We start from the raw sequence: 16414 nt of genomic DNA on the forward strand, positions 1-16414 counted from the left end.
AAGTCTTGGGCGCTGGGAGCTTTCTCGACCCCACGTTGCAGTGCACGCGTTCAGAATTCAAGCCCAGATAGGTTTTGATCGATTGTCATTGTTCACTTGCTGTGTAGGATACAGGGGTCCCGCCTGATTGAACTACACCCTAATATCGACGATCAAGTACACTTGTGTGAGTGTGCATGATATCTGTTCAACCTCCGGAATCAAATTCGGGGCTATGCCCTTTGTTTTGCTTTCAACGACAATTGTGAGGAACCCACGTGGCAACCAGGGCGTACCACACTGGATCATCACATTCCCACCGTGGTTGAACATCTTATCTTGATCTAGCCGAGCGTCAATTTTTGAGGACCCTTTTGTTCTGCTCCGAGAACCGAGGGACTGGGCACTAGGGGTCTATATTCGGGCAATCCCTGGAGCGAGGCTGCCTCGATGTGACATACATCGAGGGTTGAAGGTCGGAGTTATTTGAAAGAACAAAACGAGGTTCGGTAAGCCGAAGTTGAGACATGAAAGAAAGAAATCTATATAACGCGTCCAAGTTAACATCCAGTGCAAATCTACCTTACCCTAATCCCTGCACACAAGTTCACTTCGCCATGGCGTCCACTATCATCTATCGTCGTCAGTCTATGGCGACTCTCTACGAGAAACTTCGCGCTCAAGACGGGGAAGATCATATGGCTTGGCTTGCCGAAGTTACCGCCGAGTTCGACACAGAAGAACTTGTTCCTTCTGTCCCAAGTCCACCTTCAGTTATTTCATCTGGTTCATCTTCAGCCTCCTCTTCACCTCAAAACTCAATAACTTCTTTGGACTCTAATGATCAATCTGAAGGCGAATCCGACTCCGCCTCTGATTCAGACTCGGAGATCGAACACATTGATAATCCAGATGGGATTCTCTTTCAGAGTTATGACCCTATCCAATATGACCCCTCAGACTTGTATGTTTTGGGTCTATGTCATGACGAGTCATTCATCTTATGCTCGTTCACAGTCTGGCCCACAATCTCCATCCAGTCACGGATCTCCCTTATATCCCTCCCGTCGAGCTCGACTATAATCCTCCCGTTGAGTTCGACTATAATCCTCCACTCAACTTCGAGTGCGACGCGGAGTCCCAAGCCGCGCTTACAATGGAACCCACTCCCCCATCTTTCTTTGTTCCCCAGCTGGCTCCGCAACCCATGTTCCCTACAGTAAACAACTCCTTGCCATTTATGACGCGCTCCACTCGTTCCTTCCTCAAGCGTAACGTTTCTATTGCGCTCCACGATTTGGGGGAGGATGCCGACGGACAGAGTGACGCAGACGAGACGGATGACGAATATGTTCCGTCATCTTCGCGTAATCCGAAAAAACGTCGTCGCTCCACGCGTCATTCCAGTGTGTCTTCCCATGTCCCCACTTATACCACGACCCAATACGTATCGCCTCCCGCAAAACGACTTCGCGCTGCCCCCCTCCCACGAAACGCGCAAGCCGTCCCTGGCAGTGCTCCCAACTTTGCAAACAAATCTAACCCCTGGGCATGTCCCTATTGCAAGTGGGTTCAGCGCAATCATCGTACACCTGACCTTAAACGACATATCCGCACGCATACGCGTTTCGAAAGACCTGCGCAGTGGGTCTGCTGCGGTATACCAGCTGAATCGGCTGCATTGTACAACGTTCCGCACAACGCGACTCCCTACATTCACAACGGCAAACAAATGATCGGAGGATGCGGGAAGGAGTTCAGCAGGCGGGACGCGCTCAAGCGTCATCTGGGCAACGACCATATCTCTTGTGTGGGAGATATCGACGCGTTCGCTAATGTCTACGATGATTAATTACGAACTTATGAAATGATCGGCTTTGTGATGGCTATCAAGATAATCTGATAGGTGAGATCGATGCCCGTTTTTGTTGTGAAACAGCTCGCTCATGGTTCTGCACAGCATTTTCTTACATGTATCATCAAGTACCTTATCATACCCTGGACACAGCGCTTATCTCTCTTATATATGGAACTCAAGTGTCACCCTTCTACCCCAGCTACCATTGAACCATCTTTCTGTACATTGCTTGTCGCATTTTCTTAACTTCGTCAGGATGCTGGTATTGTTATGTATGTACTTCCCGTAGAACAACCATCAATCACTCTCCTACTATATGGTTGTCAGACATTTTGACGTCAAGCACTAGTTCCATTTTCTCCGTCAATTATGAGATGCTAGCAGCAAAGTACTGGTGAACGAATTCGAGAAGTGGTAAGGGATGCAGTGGGTTGAGTATTACATAAATAACAAGATGATATCAACCCCGTATCTGTCTCAAACGCGGTGGTCGCTAGACGTCTGAGTCAATGGAAGGGTTTGCTCCATCTCGGTCCGCCGCGTAACAAAGTACGAGGAGCATCATCGCGCTCTGTCATGGGAATGGCCGAAGCCTGCAAAGCGCGGTGAGCTGGGAACCTGGGTCACAATCACTGGGCGTGCGCCGTCAATAGTCATCGGCAGTTACAATCATTCTCGTGGTTGGTTTAATTGCATAGTCCATGGAAGCACACTCCTGCCCCTGAAAACCCTGGTTATCGTGCCCACTTTATGCCGGAGAGCCTTGGGTGCTAGTAGATACATCTGAGTCGGAGCATGGGTCCGCTAATGGCTGTGGATAGAGCGTGAAGACCATGAAAGAATACCAGGGTCGTATGGAGTGATCCACCGTCCAGCCTTTTCTGGGCGCTTTGACGTTCTCTGCATTCAGGAAGTCAGACAGCACATTCAGAACTGCTGCGAGGACGCACCTCAGAAGTAGGATTTACTGTCTATGGAAGCCAAGGAGGTCAGTACCGATTTAATTATTGTTGTACAATGGGTCAAACATACTGCCATCAGGTAAGCCCTCCGAATGTTGATCGTGGAGACCCATTGTTTGGAACTACAAGCACTATGGTGAGAAGTTGATTCAGAAGAGTCATTTTAAAAGAAGTTTTATACTGGGGAAACGCCGATTGGGTCGGCCAAAACCTCGCTTGGCCTACTCCACCATCGTAGCTGCTGCGATGCACACTACTACGCTCATTTCAGGTGCCAACACTCATGACAGTAGAGACTTGCATTCCCAATAGCGTTCACATAAGAAAGAGCCGCATTTCAGTAGACTCCGTACTGGACGAACTGAACATTTATTCTGAGAAAAGACCAACGTACATCATCTGCAACATATGCAACACATGGGAAACTGAACGTGTTGAATCTGGATGGATGTCTAAGGAGCGAACAGTGGCATTAGTTTACAACCAAGAAGCTCAGTACATCCATACCTGTACATGGAGGAGCTACGCGCGCTCTGGAGCATTTTTCGCATCCAATTTCTGCCCCTGTATCCAAATGCCACGCCTATTCCGTTCGTCTCCAATGCACCACCACTTCTCCAGTATACCCAATGTAATACCTGACTGTGGCTCAAAGAAATCGAGCGCACCCACTCCCTTGTCACTTTCTTTGTACAGCTCGACTGCAACATTATTCGTTTAGGTGTCATTTCTTGTAATAGTCGTCCAACTCACTGCATTGGGCGTCAAAAGGGGCGCCAACTTGGAAGACTCCACATGAAAGGCCGAGTGCAGTGGCCCCTCCCCTGGTAGCCAAATACAACGCATCTTTCCAATCGATTGCGAGAGACTGTCCATCACCGCTCAGTTTTCTTGTACCGTCTCTGATCCTGGAGACAACGACGGCCTGCCGCATGCTGTTCATGATATCTATGCTATATCCACCAGCGATATCCGTGCCAAGACCGACGGGTACGCCGAGGTTCAACGCTTCACGGAGCGGGAACGGTTTTTCTGAAAAATACGAGTTCGAGAGAGGACAGTGTGCCACTGCGGAACAGCTGCCAGCCATACGTGACAGCATGTCTGTATCCAAGAATGTACAGTGGGCTTGAACGGTTTTCTCTGTGAGCAAACTGAACTAGGATTTGAACGTTATCAGCCCAATATTCATTGAACATGAGGATCACTCACGTTGTCAAAAACGTCGATGTCATCTTTGTGGCGTTCACTCAAAACCCACTGCACTGCTTCGTGAGCCTCCGCCAGGTGACTTTGGATTCGTACTCCTTTGTCACGAGCGAGTTTTCCGAGCCCTTGCAAAAGTTCATCCGAGCACGTTGGTACAAACCGCGGTGTGATCACAGGTTCAACGAGACGTCTGTGTGGTTCGTAAGATGAAACCAAGTCACGACAGCCGTCGATGAATTCCTCGGCAGAGTGTAATGAAGATTGAGCGGAAGGCTCCACATAGGAGGGCCGGGATGAGATATCCATTGACAACTTCCCCACAAGCGCTCGTATACCGATTGTTTGCATGGCTTCTGCAAGGATTAGACTGTGATTCTTTCAAATCAGCACGTCCGTTTGCGACATGATGTTCCCGTTAAGTTTGCGCTTACTTCGCTGTGTTGTTAATCGTCCCGAACAACAGAACCGCGCCAGTTCCGGCGTCTCTTAGGCGTTCTGCGAGACGTACATAAACTACCTTTGCTAACCCTGGTTGGCTGTCCAAGCTTTCTTCAGACTTGAATCCATACTCATTTAGCCACTGCATCAGAGGAAGATGGAGACCAGTTCCCTGGAACAAGAACTGGGGCGCATGGAGATGCAGATCGCAGAATGTCGGAAGCAGAAAACCTCCTGATGGTATGACTGTGATAGGTATGTCGATTTTTGCCAGAAATTCCTCAGAGGCTTCGGAGTCAGCAGGTCCTACATAAATTATGAAACCTTGGTGATCCACAACTAAGGTATGCACAGATGGATTAGTATGTCTCAAGGATCGTACGATGGAACATGAAATCCTCACGTAAAATATGATCTTCAAGAACTTCCAGTTGCCCCAATGAAGGGCAGTGAACCAGAGTACCTTTGAAAGCGCTCGCAATCGTCATGGTAGTCGACAATAATGATGATGCTCGTGACTATTCCGATGTACTGGTCTGAAGATGATAAGATCTTGACCCTTCGTATTACCCATTGCGGCAATTAACCGGAACCACGTGTATAATGCTCAACATGAAATGGTCCACGGGGAGTTCCGTTCACGTCTCAGAGCTCTCTACTCTACAAGCGCTGTTTCGCAACCAATCTATCGTTACATCCTCCAGATGGTCATCGAAGTCTCCAAATTTCTCGTGAAGATGATGGTCGCGAACAAGGGCAATTGCGCGCGAAGGTGAATCAGCTTTAGCCAACAAGAAATTTGATCCCGTTGTAAATGCAGGAGTTTGCGCTATGCATGGCCGCCAGAATGATGTGGAAGGCTGTGGTAGATAGGGCTATCGCGTGTCAGACAGTTATGAGTTCATGATAATGGCTTAAACATACGAGTAAAGCTGGATCCCCTGTTCCCAACTTGTCGCCGTCAATCTTGAAACGAGAATTAGATAGCTTCCCAGTTGTGGTTTATTCATCTACTCACGACAAATGCCACTGCATCGTTAAATTGATCACGAATTTTCTGCGCAACCCGCTCGCCGACAGGCGCAAGAGCGGTGTCATCTAGCCTCTCGCTTGCTTGATAGTACCCCACTAGAGTCATCTCTCGTGCTTCAGCATGTCCCTTCGCCTAGAAGCATTACTGTCCATTAGTATCATGACGAAGGTTGCGTTGAAATAGAATGACTGACGTACCAAATCAAGTCCGATCTCCATCATAGGGCTGAGACTTGTCCAGTGATGGAGCAGTGGGATGACATCCTCTATCACAACCACGTCCGAGGCTTGTCTACCGAGTAGAACACCGTTCACTGGTAGGTGGGGATGTTTCGCCGCATGAAAGAAGATCTTAAGGTACGCGTTTTCAGAAAGAGAGTAGGACACCATCGTGACGACGTATATTGAACGTGTTTTGAGAGTTCTACCGAGATTTATAATTGATGTGACGTGTCGCTGGACGCAATCAGAAACTCGAGCGACGACCGTGTCTGCTAGTACTTACTAGTAAGTGCTTCAATAAAAGTACAGTGGAAAGGAAACGTGGGAGAAGTTCGCCATTCCATTACGCTCCCTCACAAAATCACACTCTATACCATCATGACGTCCAATAGCCCGGAGATATTCACCGCGACCTCAGCGTATTCTTTAGCTGGGGTGGCTGCTATGGCCTTCGTTGCCATCACTGGCGCGAAGGTTTTACTGCCGAAGAACGCGCGCTGGCAGGATTCATTTACCTTCATCTGGCTGGTACGTCAATCTACTTGCACATCCGGCCTTATTTGACCGTGACAACGTCGACAGGCATTTGATGCATTGATTCACTTCTCTTTTGAGGGATCATTCCTATATCTCTCGACCTTTGGCAGGACCGTGAACTCCAGCGTGGGGCCATTTGCTGAACTGTGTGAGTGATCTAAGCTTAATGCCGGTCTTCAATCCTTTAACCAGACTCGGATAATTGCTTATCTAGGGAAGGAGTATACCCGTGCGGATGCACGATGGGGTGTTTCTGATCCTACTGTCGTCTCCCTTGAGATTTTGACGGTCCTAGGTGCGGCACCTATGTGTTGCTATATTATAAGGCAAATTGTTAAGGACGACCCTGCCCGTCACTATTGGATCATCGTCCTGAGCACCGCTGAGCTGTATGGCGGGTATGTATGTCGTCGCAAGTGACCTTGAAGTTAGTGACCCTCTTTCCAGATGGATGACGTTCTGTCCGGAATGGTTGACGGGAAGCCCAAGTTTGGATACTTCTAACCCGCTTTACCTCTGGGTTTATCTTGTCGTGAGCATGCCCCATACTTTGACTATAATTGTCCCAACTGATCTTCACCGCGACAGTTCATGAACGTCATGTAAGTGTAAACAAGATTTTATCGTTGTCAATTCTGATGGTTCATTACAGCTGGGTGGTCATTCCAGTCTGGCTGATGTGGGATTCGTATGGACACATTGCTGGCTCACTGCGCCGCACTCAGGCAGTCACGAAGACCAAAAAGAACTAAATCCTCAACGTTATTAATATACTCAGTTGGTGCCTATGTCGTCCATACCTTATATTTATGCTCTTGTGTGGTCTACCTCAGATTGCTTCCCTATTGACATTAAGTCAGATGATCATAAAAAGTAGTCGTGCGTTGAAATACGATTCGCGAACCAAGCACGATGTAAGTAACTAATGGTCCATATAACGTGTACTGAAGCGATCTAGCTCTAGTTTTAGAAGGGAAAGAAATTTGATTCTGCTTCAGCAGAATCAAGTGCAAAATCAAGGGTAGGGCATCAAGTCCGTGACGAAGTAAAAGAAATAAAGCTAAGTCCATGTGCATATTAAGTCCAATGTCCATCCTGAGAGCCGAGTGCGACCGGGATTAAGTCCCGGGACACAAGCTTAGACGATGGCAAACTCTGGGGAAGCATTTCCGGAGTCACCGAACACTGAAAAAAAAAATGTAAGAAATACACCCAACCAAATGACAAGTGATACATACAGACAACGATAGCATTGCCGCGAACCGTGGCATTCTCAGGAACAGTGACTGTAACTTCACCGTTAATGATGGGGAAATTCACAGCAAGGGGATGCTCTATATTGCATTTCAACAACAGCATTCAGGACATGGTTACGAAATGAACGTACTGATGTCCAGGTTCTCCGAATTGTTTGCCATATATCCCAACAACAGGAGACCAGTAGAATTCAGCTTCTCCTCAGGGATGTTATCAGTCTCCCAGGTCACGGTCTGCGTGGAACCACGGGGCCAAATTGTGAACTGAGTGGGACAGAGGATAGTAGGGCTCCAGGCGAGCAGCTCAACGGGATGGACGGGTGCAGCAGTAGCAAATGCCAACAAAAAGGCAGAAAAAATAGAGAACATCGTCATGGTGCTGAACATTTTTTAATTCTAGAAGTCGTGAAAAGGAGTGCGATGTGCTGGGCGGGCGGTTGGCCTGGTTTAAGGCTTGTACTTAAATTTAACGTGTCGAAAGAGAAAACGGGAGGACTGAGTAGTAGAGATTGAACTTGAGGCGGAGTATTTATATGTGCGCCGAGAGGCTTGGCTCTATTTGCTGTAGCCACCGTGTGGGTCCGATTGAAACATACATATGGTCGAAGACGTAAGGAAGATCTTGTTAAGAAGCCGCATGCAACAAGACCTCTGCAGGCAGAATGCTAGGGACCGATTATTCTTCAAAACACTCCATGCAAACCTGGCACCTATGATACTATGAAGAAGTCCTCAGGCTGACATTCAAGCTCTTTTCTTCCTATCGATTGAGCCAGCCGCGGTACGGAACGGTGGCGGTTGCTAGCGGCTGGGGCTATAGTCAGGCCATAGCGTTATTTGAACAATTCACCCGTAGACAGACCAAATAGAAGGAAGATAATCGTTCCACATCACACTTCATTCGCTGTAGTTAGTAGTTACCTTATGATATCAAAAATCATCAATGTCGGACACCGGATACCGGGTTTACACTTCACCCAGCGGCGGAATAGCTATCACACAAGATCATCGTTCGGCATCCCACGAGTGATCCATCCCACGATCCGACCTATTGCTTCGCCGCGCTAAGCAGAAGACCGCGGACAGGAGCTTAGTAACGCGCTGCTCATATCAAGGTCACGTGTATTTTCACGTGACTCGCCACACTGTCTAACATTTAAATGATTAAACACAGATTACACAATGCACAGTTACACTGCAGTTCGTGCCAAATCGAACCTTTACTCCTGGAGTCCCAACTCTCAGAGTCCAAAATTTAACGGCTGAAGCGGTCGAGTCTGAGGGAGATTTACCTGCCCTTTCTATTGTTTTTCACTGATGTAAAGCGCAAGTCCATATCCGTCTTCACTTTTCAAGTCCATGTATATCCATCCTGAGAAATGAGTTCGACCGAGCTTGAGGCACAAGTTTAAACGACAGTGCACTCAGGAGATGTATTTCCAGAGTTACCAACCAATAGAAGCGCATGTAGAGAATGCACCAAACCAAATGACAAGCAACACATACAGACAACATTTACAATAACGTTGTCGCGAGCTATCATGTCCAGAGACGGTGATCAAGATCCGGTTATTGATTTTGAGGAAATCCACGGCAAGGGGGCTATCTGGTTTGCTTTCAAAAAAAGTATTCAGGACAGGGTTATGGAATGAGCATTCCGACGTCCAAATCCTCGTGACTATTTGCACGTGTCCCAACAGCAGGAGACCCGGGCCATTTATAGAATTCTGTTCCTCCTGAGTAATGTTGTTGTCTCCCAGCCCAAGATCTGTGGAACCACGTCACCAAAACGACTTTTAGGACGGGCTGGTGATCTTCAGCATCCAAGCAAGTAAGCAACGGATTAGATGGATGTAGCAGTACCAAAAAGAAAAACGTCAGAGAGCGGCACTGCGGCAACGCAAAAAATATGTAGATACCATCACGACGCAAAACATTCTAAATCCTAGAAGTCGTAAAAACAAGCGGGGCTGGGTGGGGTATGTAGTAGGTGGCCTGGAGCTGATGGGTTGGGAGTTATCGTGTCGATACAGGAGATGGGACGATCGAATAATAAAACCTGAACTTTAGGCAGAGAATATATCATACATGCCAGGAGGCCGTAGTATTTGAGACTCACTTCCTAATCCTCATTGTACAGTGTTTTTGTGTGGGCAATGTCGGGTTCGACTCGAACTTTGACCATGGTTTTTCCATACTAATATGGCTGAAGATGTGAAAAAGATATCGTCAACAAGGCGAATTTAACGAAACCCCCGCTTGCAGGCAGCAGGATAGACTAATCTCAATGTCAATAAATGATCTTCACGCAGAACCTGGTACCTACGGTACTGCGCGATGGAAGATCTCATGCGCGGTGACAGGCCTTTCCGAAGTCCACTCCATTTGATATGTTAAACCGCGGACTGACTCTGCCAGTAAGTGATAATAGTGGACTCAGAGTCCAGACTGTCACACTGGCCTGCAACAATAACATCACATCACGTGTATTGCACGTGACATGTCACACCGTGTTTCATATGATAAATAATCACACGATGTCGATTCTTGAACCTGGCCTGCTGCCAGGCTGCAACTTGTTCTGTAACTGCGCATCTTCTCTAGTTGTACATTCTTATTATTCGAGCTTTGAAAAGACAGCCTCTTCTCTGGGGCTGCGCACCTCCGGTTACTGGCTAATTCTTGCCTTTTTCAATCGAGAACTTCGACAGCTCACCATGATCATTGTTTTAATCCTAGTGCTTGTGGACAGTCCAACATAGGAGCTTACACCTGTACACCATGACCGGAGAACTGACGCGAGTCGCCTCGGGCCATACGAGCCCTTTGCACGACACAACATATCTCACATCTCCTCTGGAATCCATCGTAAACTCCTTGGAGCCTAATTCCCTTCACTCCAACCATGACTTACTGGATGCATACAATACCTTCTCAAATAGAATCAGGGCTGAAGCTCAACAACTTCAGCAGAGCTCTGCTTCACTATCTGCCTTGGAGTTCTTACGCACCAAGGCACATGCATTTAGTCAAGCTTTAAGGCGTGATATTGCCCTCGCACACATCGATCCATTTATACCGCCTCGAGCCCTCACTTCCGGGGAATCGCTATTATCCGGGCCCCGACAATCAACTGCTGATGTGGTCAAACATGCGGGAGATTCATCTGCCATTTGCCAGCAGGCCCTTTGCGCCCTGTCTGACATTTTCAGATTCCATAGTTTGTATTCATTGTTTTCTGGTACGTGAGTCATGCTGTGTATCCGAGACTAATTATTGACACAAGTCTGCATGTACCAGATCCCGATATCTCGAGTCTTTTAGCCGAAGTTCTCAACATTACACACTCTCGGCGACTGCCAGTTCTGAACAGCGCGAAAGTGTTTTCTCTTGCGTTGTGGATCCTGGGTTCTCAGCGCTTACCTCAAAGTTTGTTATCATCACGAACATCAGACATAGTTTCCGTCCTCCGCAACACATTGGACACACAATCTATTGAACAGCAGTTTGCTCAACATACAGAGGATGGTCTTAAGGTTTGAAAGCGACTTTTCGAGATATGAATATTTGTTGACAAAATGCGTAGGGCGTACGCCACCTTTTGGAATTCTACCCAACAACGTTCTTCGTTCATGCAATTCAGCAGCTGCCTTTGATCCTCTCGCATTTGCTGTGTAATTCTTATGCCGTCCGCCTTCAAGCTGCACTGGTTCTAGGGAGAATGGCTCTCAGTTTGTTGGACAGCTCCTTTGACATCTCCCTCGATCACCGCAAAGTCATCTCAGACTTCGTTCTGGACTTCCTGGACAAACAATGGGCCAAAACGAATTCAAGGCAGATTTCGGAGCTTCACCGCATTGCCAAGGCAGCAATAGCTGTGGAGGAGAAATCCGAAATTGTTGAGGGACCCGTTTGGCTTTTGTCGACGATGTCTTCCCTCGTCATCCTCTCTGATCATTGTTTATTCTCTCACTCCGACACATTCAAATGTTTTATGCAGCTCGCTGTACTGGGCTTTGCACATGTGAGATCGGTGGTTCGGGGGTTGGCTCAACGCCTCTGGTCATGCCTTGCTGTTGCGTTTACAAGGATACCTGACGAAGACGTGCGAACCAAAGAAGCTGTCTTTCTCTACCTTGACCGAAAACCTCTAAGTGACATAGGAATCGCAGTTGTCACAATGCTCCTGAATACGTCAGCCGCGCCATCATCATCCTCATCTGAGCGAATTACATCCTTTGACGCGGTATCTAGAACCCTCACCCTTGTGCACGATATGGCACACGATTCCGACGAACACATTTCTTCTGACGGTCTTTCGCTTCTTCATAAGCTGATGGGCGGAGTGGGAGCTCCCGCGCCGTCCACTCCTGGTATGACTACGGGTTCACCCAGGTTACCCAGGTCGTTATTTGACGGCAGCTTACTCACTGGCAAATGGGATCGATCTACACTATGTTCCATCCATAGCTCTTCACTCACGGAGGTGCGGCATCTCTCCGAGGCAGAGATTATTCACCACCGAACGCGTCTGCGCTCCACGTGGGCACACCTAGCTCAGTCACGGATTTCATACGAAAGTTGCTTGCCAGTTCGTATCTCGTATTTCCACGCATACCCATAGTCACCGACTGAATATTGCTCCGCAGCCCAAATTGATCGAAATCTGGCAGTCTTTGCTCTTAGCAGAGTCACAATTGACCCAAGCATTCCATCACCTCACTATTCCGGCGGATCTCGCGGAGGAATCGGCACTCGTCATCGCTGGCTTTATTCCACAGACCCCAGATAATTCCGAGGAACCAGATTCCACGATATTAATTGCGGCTCAAGTTCGTGCACTGGTTGCTATCACGCAACTATGGTCAATGATGAAAAACGCCTTCACTTCAAAATGCATATCTACTGCTGCAAAGATCATCCTGGCGAATTTGTTTAAGTACGATTTTCGTCTCAGCGACAAGAGCATGCTGGATCGGTGGAGCAAGCTCTGCGCCGACCTCATTGTCGCCGCCATGCCTTTGTGGACCCAAGAGCTTTTTGCTATGAGCTCCTCGCAGATGACAGAAACTATCACACGGCAATTGTGGTCACTTGTGGCGCAGTCACTGATATCACAGCCCGAAATATCCTGTTGGTTGAACATAGTGAAACTTCTTGTCGTTCCTTTGGGGTATGTTACCCGCATTGTCGTCTTGAGATCATATTAACAATTTTTTTAGGTCGTGGACGATGTCTGACGTGGAGTTAGACGTCTGGGACTCATTGCTGCAGAGGACCCTCACTTCTGCAAGTCAGGCTTCTACAGAATTATCGACTGTCATCGACGCTATCGCCCAGGCTGTGTTACCAGTGGCATGTGTGGACCGGTAAGAACCAAGCATGAGATATGGTGTCACTCAACTTATTTGTTACATAGCATAATATTTTTGCAAATCCCTCTGTCACACCTCTTGTCTTGTTTCATCCATGATGCGAGGTTGTGTCCTCCGGATTCGTTATTAAGCGTCGTCAACTCTGTCTTGCAGGTCACTTACAAGACCAGTGCGGAGTTGATGAACGGCTCTCTGCAACTTCTTCACAGCATCCAAACAACCATCGTGGTTTCCTCACCGAGTCACGTACTACATATCCTTGAGTCACTTCGGACAGGACTGGAACTATGGGTTGAAGACAAAGAGGAGGTTTTAACGGAAAATGAGTTCAATCTTGTGGTCTGTCGACTTTCTGTTTGTCCAGTAACTTCCTCACTTTGTATAGATCATGCCATTATATTCGGACACGCTCGCTGTCCTGGAACGGCATCCCCTCAGCCTCGACTTTCTGAATTCGGTAGAATTCTTTTTAGCTGCTGGATTTTCGCGCATAATTGCACCAGCCCTTGCACCGCTTGCGTTTGAAAAGTTCTGGAGAGCAACATATCATGGGCAACATCAATTCTCTTCAGACATTCCTGCTGGCGTAATATCAATGTTGAAGGCGTTCACTACAGTGTTCGGAGGTGACTTGTTGGCCGGGTTCCCATCGGACTCGCAATCAACAGTACGCTATACGCGTCATCTTGGAAGTCAGTGTCTGATCATTTAACTAGACAAGCTCCGGCTTTCCCTCTTCCCCCATCAGGGGAAATCATTCGGCCGCAGAACACCTTTCTTCTGTTCCTTTCGATGATATACATTGCGTGGAACACACCTTTGGCAACGCGACTCCACGAAGTGTATCTGTGTCACCTTCTCACAGTGCATCTACAGTACTCCCACGTGACCCTGCATCACCGTCTCAAGGCGACGTGTTTCACAACCCGCAAAACAACCCGAGCAGCGCTGATGAAATTCTTGCATCAAACATCCCTGATTCCTGTCAGGGTGGGATAATCCCATTGAATGAACAGTCACTTTCATCACGCTTCTCTCCATTGACAAAGTGCACGCATCAGACTGGCCAAGGGTCAAAAAGACGCCACGAATATCAAGGTCTTTGGAATCAGCTTGACCCCTTTGTACCTTAAATAACCCTTTGTCAGATACCACGCCACAAAAACGACGCCGAACGATCTCAGGAACACAGAAATCTTACCCATCCCGCTTCATATCAGAGCCCACCACAAGTAGGCTCATGCCCCCAGTCCCCATTACTCGGATATACTCGGCTCCTGCTGGACAGAGTAAGAAGGTGTTTGATGGTGTTGTGCTCCCTACCTTGCGTCAGGTTGTTGCCGCGGAGCGGAGTTTTGGGCTGTCAACAAGAAGTTCAACTGAGACGTTCCAATTCAATGATCCGCCCCGCTCAGTTCAGACACTCTCGATTGCATCTGATGATTCTGACGATTACGACAGCTGGGAGATTCGTTGCGCTGAGATAGGCTCCTCGGGTACGCCATCTTCATACGTCCATATATCCGCACTGATACATGTTACAGAAATGGAGGTCGACGATTCCCTTGCTGAAGTTCCTCGGGACTCTCTAATGGAGTGTAGCAATATTTTGCAAGAAGGTAGGATATCTTCATTGCAGTTCTTTGAGCCGCTTAATGTTGTTTAAATCTTAGGAACTATGGAAATACGAGCAACAACGAGGACGCAGCAATGCTCTAAATCACAAGAAGCCAGTCAACATGTCACTCAACATCCTACACCGTTGAGACGTTCAAATACTGGTTCTAGCCATCTGAATGCATTACACGAGGCTTACGCCGCGGTCGCTAGTGGAGGCTCCCAGATACCAGTACATGAACTAGTTCAAGCTACCAGGCTCGTCCACCAGATCGGTGCGGCCCTTTCTGAACAGATAAATAAGCAGTTTGGAGGTTCTTCGTGATGATGTAGGAAGATGTATGCTTAGTCGGGATGTCCAGGTTCAGTAACCACTCAAACGCTATCATTATTGCTCATTATTGGGACTATGTACGTGCACTATTATCAATCATCTAACGTCTAATACGCCTTGACATCGAGTGCTCCCGCGAAGTGAACTGGGATCCGGAGTTGGACCGACTTCGTTTCTCTAAGTCACCCGAATTGAAGTTATAGTGAAATTCATCGACCAAACCAATCGGATGTTTAAATGGGGCAATGCAGAGACTGGATACGCAGTGCAACTACTATGTGATATCGAATTATGATCTTCTGCATCAATAGAAAACGTCGTAACCAAACCCGAATTCGCACGTGAAAGTGGTCTTATGCCACTTCAGCCTGCGTCCACGACAAAACCGGTCAGCTCACCTCCCAAGACACGTGCCGTAAAGCCCACTTCACAATAACAGCTAGAAGGGAACCATGAGCGCGCGATGCAACGTGCCTTCCCACTAGTAATCTATATCAGCTAGAAGGGAACCCTTCTGTTACCTACTAGTAATCTATACCATATCAGTCGGATTCTTCACTGACCCAAAGAGTGCTCTACCTATATAGTCATTTTCTGCGGAAGACCCCTATCTCTTTCCTTCCTTTAGGGCCATTTACTATGGTGGGATGCTCCGCATTTAGAACTGGGACGATGACGCTTTCGGACCTGCTCACGAAGCGTTCGGGCATAGTGTGGACCTATGTTGGATGCAGAATCAACTATAAGACAGCCGCCGGTACCCTTCTCCATGGATTTAAGCAGCAGTGTCAGAGTTGGCAAAAACCCACCAGAGAATACTGTAAACCATCATGTCGACGTAACCCGGGGGAAACGTGTACTAGTAGTTCATCATTACTCTATAGGTAGATAAGAGTTTCAGTGTAAAGCCGATCAATGAGACCTAACTCTATACTATCTAAACCTTCCGAAGGAGCGTTGTAAGCAATATTGTTAGAGAAGAAGCCCGTGAACGGAAATACATACGAGCCCCTGGAATGGTAATGACCCGTACGACTCCGAGTCTTCGACCCCTCCCTCGGGTTTCAACGCCAAGTCGTGAACACGCCGATACTCTTCCAGATATTCCGCACCAACTTGCTCAATCATCTCAATGTCGATGACTCTATCACAAGAAGCTTTCCAGCTCGGCGGCATCGCACGGTAATCCATGAGATGCACTGTCACTCCGAGTCTGTCCTGAAGTCCAGCGTCCTGGACAAGCTACATAGCTAGCGCCTGTTGCTGGACAGAAAGTGTAAAAGTATCTACGGTTGTGCCGGGGTATGTTTGCGCAATGGCTATAGCCATGGAACCCCAGCCGGACCCAATCTGCAGTACGCGCTGGTCGGAGGAGATTCAATGATGTGTTTTAGCTTTCGAAGCTGTGCTTCATACAATGAATCCTGCAATGGAGCAAGGTAACAAACTGTCACCACTGACGGTCGAGCCCACCTCTGTCTTACCAGAAATCATATGTTGTGAAGGAGCCGACGAAGTCTTGCTAGACCCGTACCGCAGTCCCACTACGACGAGTCGCGTGGTGTTCTATGTGTTGCACTGCAAGGCCACAGCCT

At 47.8% G+C, this 16414-nt stretch overlaps 6 protein-coding genes across 6 annotated transcripts; 3 read left to right on the forward strand and 3 right to left on the reverse strand.

Moving 5' to 3' along the window:
* Positions 1-508: 508 nt before the first annotated feature.
* DFJ58DRAFT_761293 (uncharacterized protein) lies at positions 509-2204 on the forward strand. Its single transcript, XM_041388482.1, has 3 exons — positions 509-943; positions 997-1885; positions 1940-2204. Exons 1-2 carry the CDS (start codon positions 597-599, stop codon positions 1829-1831), a joined length of 1182 nt encoding a protein of 393 aa, XP_041249516.1. The 5' UTR covers positions 509-596; the 3' UTR covers positions 1832-1885; positions 1940-2204.
* A 778-nt stretch (positions 2205-2982) lies between these two features.
* Positions 2983-6005, reverse strand: DFJ58DRAFT_696516 (Metallo-dependent hydrolase). Its single transcript, XM_041383481.1, has 10 exons — positions 5677-6005; positions 5465-5611; positions 5371-5412; positions 5142-5321; positions 4850-4964; positions 4440-4785; positions 4012-4375; positions 3553-3958; positions 3307-3500; positions 2983-3251 (listed from the first exon to the last, which is right to left on the reverse strand). The coding sequence occupies exons 1-9, from the start codon at positions 5866-5868 to the stop codon at positions 3322-3324; spliced, it is 1971 nt and encodes a 656-aa protein (XP_041249517.1). The 5' UTR covers positions 5869-6005; the 3' UTR covers positions 2983-3251; positions 3307-3321.
* Positions 6006-6026: 21 nt separating this feature from the next.
* On the forward strand, positions 6027-7081 carry DFJ58DRAFT_761300 (Emopamil-binding protein). Its single transcript, XM_041388483.1, has 6 exons — positions 6027-6228; positions 6283-6385; positions 6452-6635; positions 6685-6769; positions 6826-6839; positions 6890-7081. Exons 1-6 carry the CDS (start codon positions 6079-6081, stop codon positions 6987-6989), a joined length of 636 nt encoding a protein of 211 aa, XP_041249518.1. The 5' UTR covers positions 6027-6078; the 3' UTR covers positions 6990-7081.
* On the reverse strand, positions 6961-7495 carry DFJ58DRAFT_437246 (uncharacterized protein). The gene is made up of 2 exons (XM_041380408.1): positions 7476-7495; positions 6961-7422 (listed from the first exon to the last, which is right to left on the reverse strand). Exon 2 carries the CDS (start codon positions 7329-7331, stop codon positions 7089-7091), a length of 243 nt encoding a protein of 80 aa, XP_041249519.1. The 5' UTR covers positions 7332-7422; positions 7476-7495; the 3' UTR covers positions 6961-7088.
* Positions 7376-7862, reverse strand: DFJ58DRAFT_652151 (uncharacterized protein; the record flags this gene model as incomplete). The annotated part of the gene is made up of 3 exons (XM_041381660.1): positions 7376-7422; positions 7476-7571; positions 7625-7862. 3 exons carry the CDS (start codon positions 7860-7862, stop codon positions 7376-7378), a joined length of 381 nt encoding a protein of 126 aa, XP_041249520.1.
* A 2179-nt stretch (positions 7863-10041) lies between these two features.
* On the forward strand, positions 10042-14939 carry DFJ58DRAFT_677222 (uncharacterized protein). Its single transcript, XM_041383138.1, has 11 exons — positions 10042-10734; positions 10794-11029; positions 11080-12084; positions 12143-12666; positions 12716-12862; positions 12913-13207; positions 13254-13535; positions 13585-13966; positions 14017-14364; positions 14413-14487; positions 14542-14939. The coding sequence occupies exons 1-11, from the start codon at positions 10275-10277 to the stop codon at positions 14808-14810; spliced, it is 4023 nt and encodes a 1340-aa protein (XP_041249521.1). The 5' UTR covers positions 10042-10274; the 3' UTR covers positions 14811-14939.
* The last annotated feature ends 1475 nt before the right edge of the window (positions 14940-16414 follow it).

This window comes from Suillus subalutaceus (assembly GCF_016647625.1).
Source record: "Suillus subalutaceus strain FC151 chromosome Unknown DFJ58scaffold_7, whole genome shotgun sequence".
NCBI lineage: Eukaryota > Fungi > Basidiomycota > Agaricomycetes > Boletales > Suillaceae > Suillus > Suillus subalutaceus.

Coding starts and splice junctions, on each gene's coding strand:
- DFJ58DRAFT_761293 (XM_041388482.1), top strand. CDS start 597: ATGGCGTCCACTATCATCTATCGTCGTCAGTCTATGGCGACTCTCTAC. Junction 944..996: donor CAATATGACCCCTCAGACTT/GTATGTTTTGGG, acceptor GCTCGTTCACAG/TCTGGCCCACAATCTCCATC.
- DFJ58DRAFT_761300 (XM_041388483.1), top strand. CDS start 6,079: ATGACGTCCAATAGCCCGGAGATATTCACCGCGACCTCAGCGTATTCT. Junction 6,229..6,282: donor CATTTACCTTCATCTGGCTG/GTACGTCAATCT, acceptor CAACGTCGACAG/GCATTTGATGCATTGATTCA. Junction 6,386..6,451: donor GGGGCCATTTGCTGAACTGT/GTGAGTGATCTA, acceptor TTGCTTATCTAG/GGAAGGAGTATACCCGTGCG.
- DFJ58DRAFT_696516 (XM_041383481.1), bottom strand. CDS start 5,868: ATGGTGTCCTACTCTCTTTCTGAAAACGCGTACCTTAAGATCTTCTTT. Junction 5,322..5,370: donor CAGGGGATCCAGCTTTACTC/GTATGTTTAAGC, acceptor GACACGCGATAG/CCCTATCTACCACAGCCTTC. Junction 4,965..5,141: donor TCGATGACCATCTGGAGGAT/GTAACGATAGAT, acceptor ACATCGGAATAG/TCACGAGCATCATCATTATT.
- DFJ58DRAFT_677222 (XM_041383138.1), top strand. CDS start 10,275: ATGACCGGAGAACTGACGCGAGTCGCCTCGGGCCATACGAGCCCTTTG. Junction 11,030..11,079: donor ATACAGAGGATGGTCTTAAG/GTTTGAAAGCGA, acceptor CAAAATGCGTAG/GGCGTACGCCACCTTTTGGA. Junction 12,667..12,715: donor CTTCTTGTCGTTCCTTTGGG/GTATGTTACCCG, acceptor CAATTTTTTTAG/GTCGTGGACGATGTCTGACG.
- DFJ58DRAFT_437246 (XM_041380408.1), bottom strand. CDS start 7,331: ATGGACATTGGACTTAATATGCACATGGACTTAGCTTTATTTCTTTTA.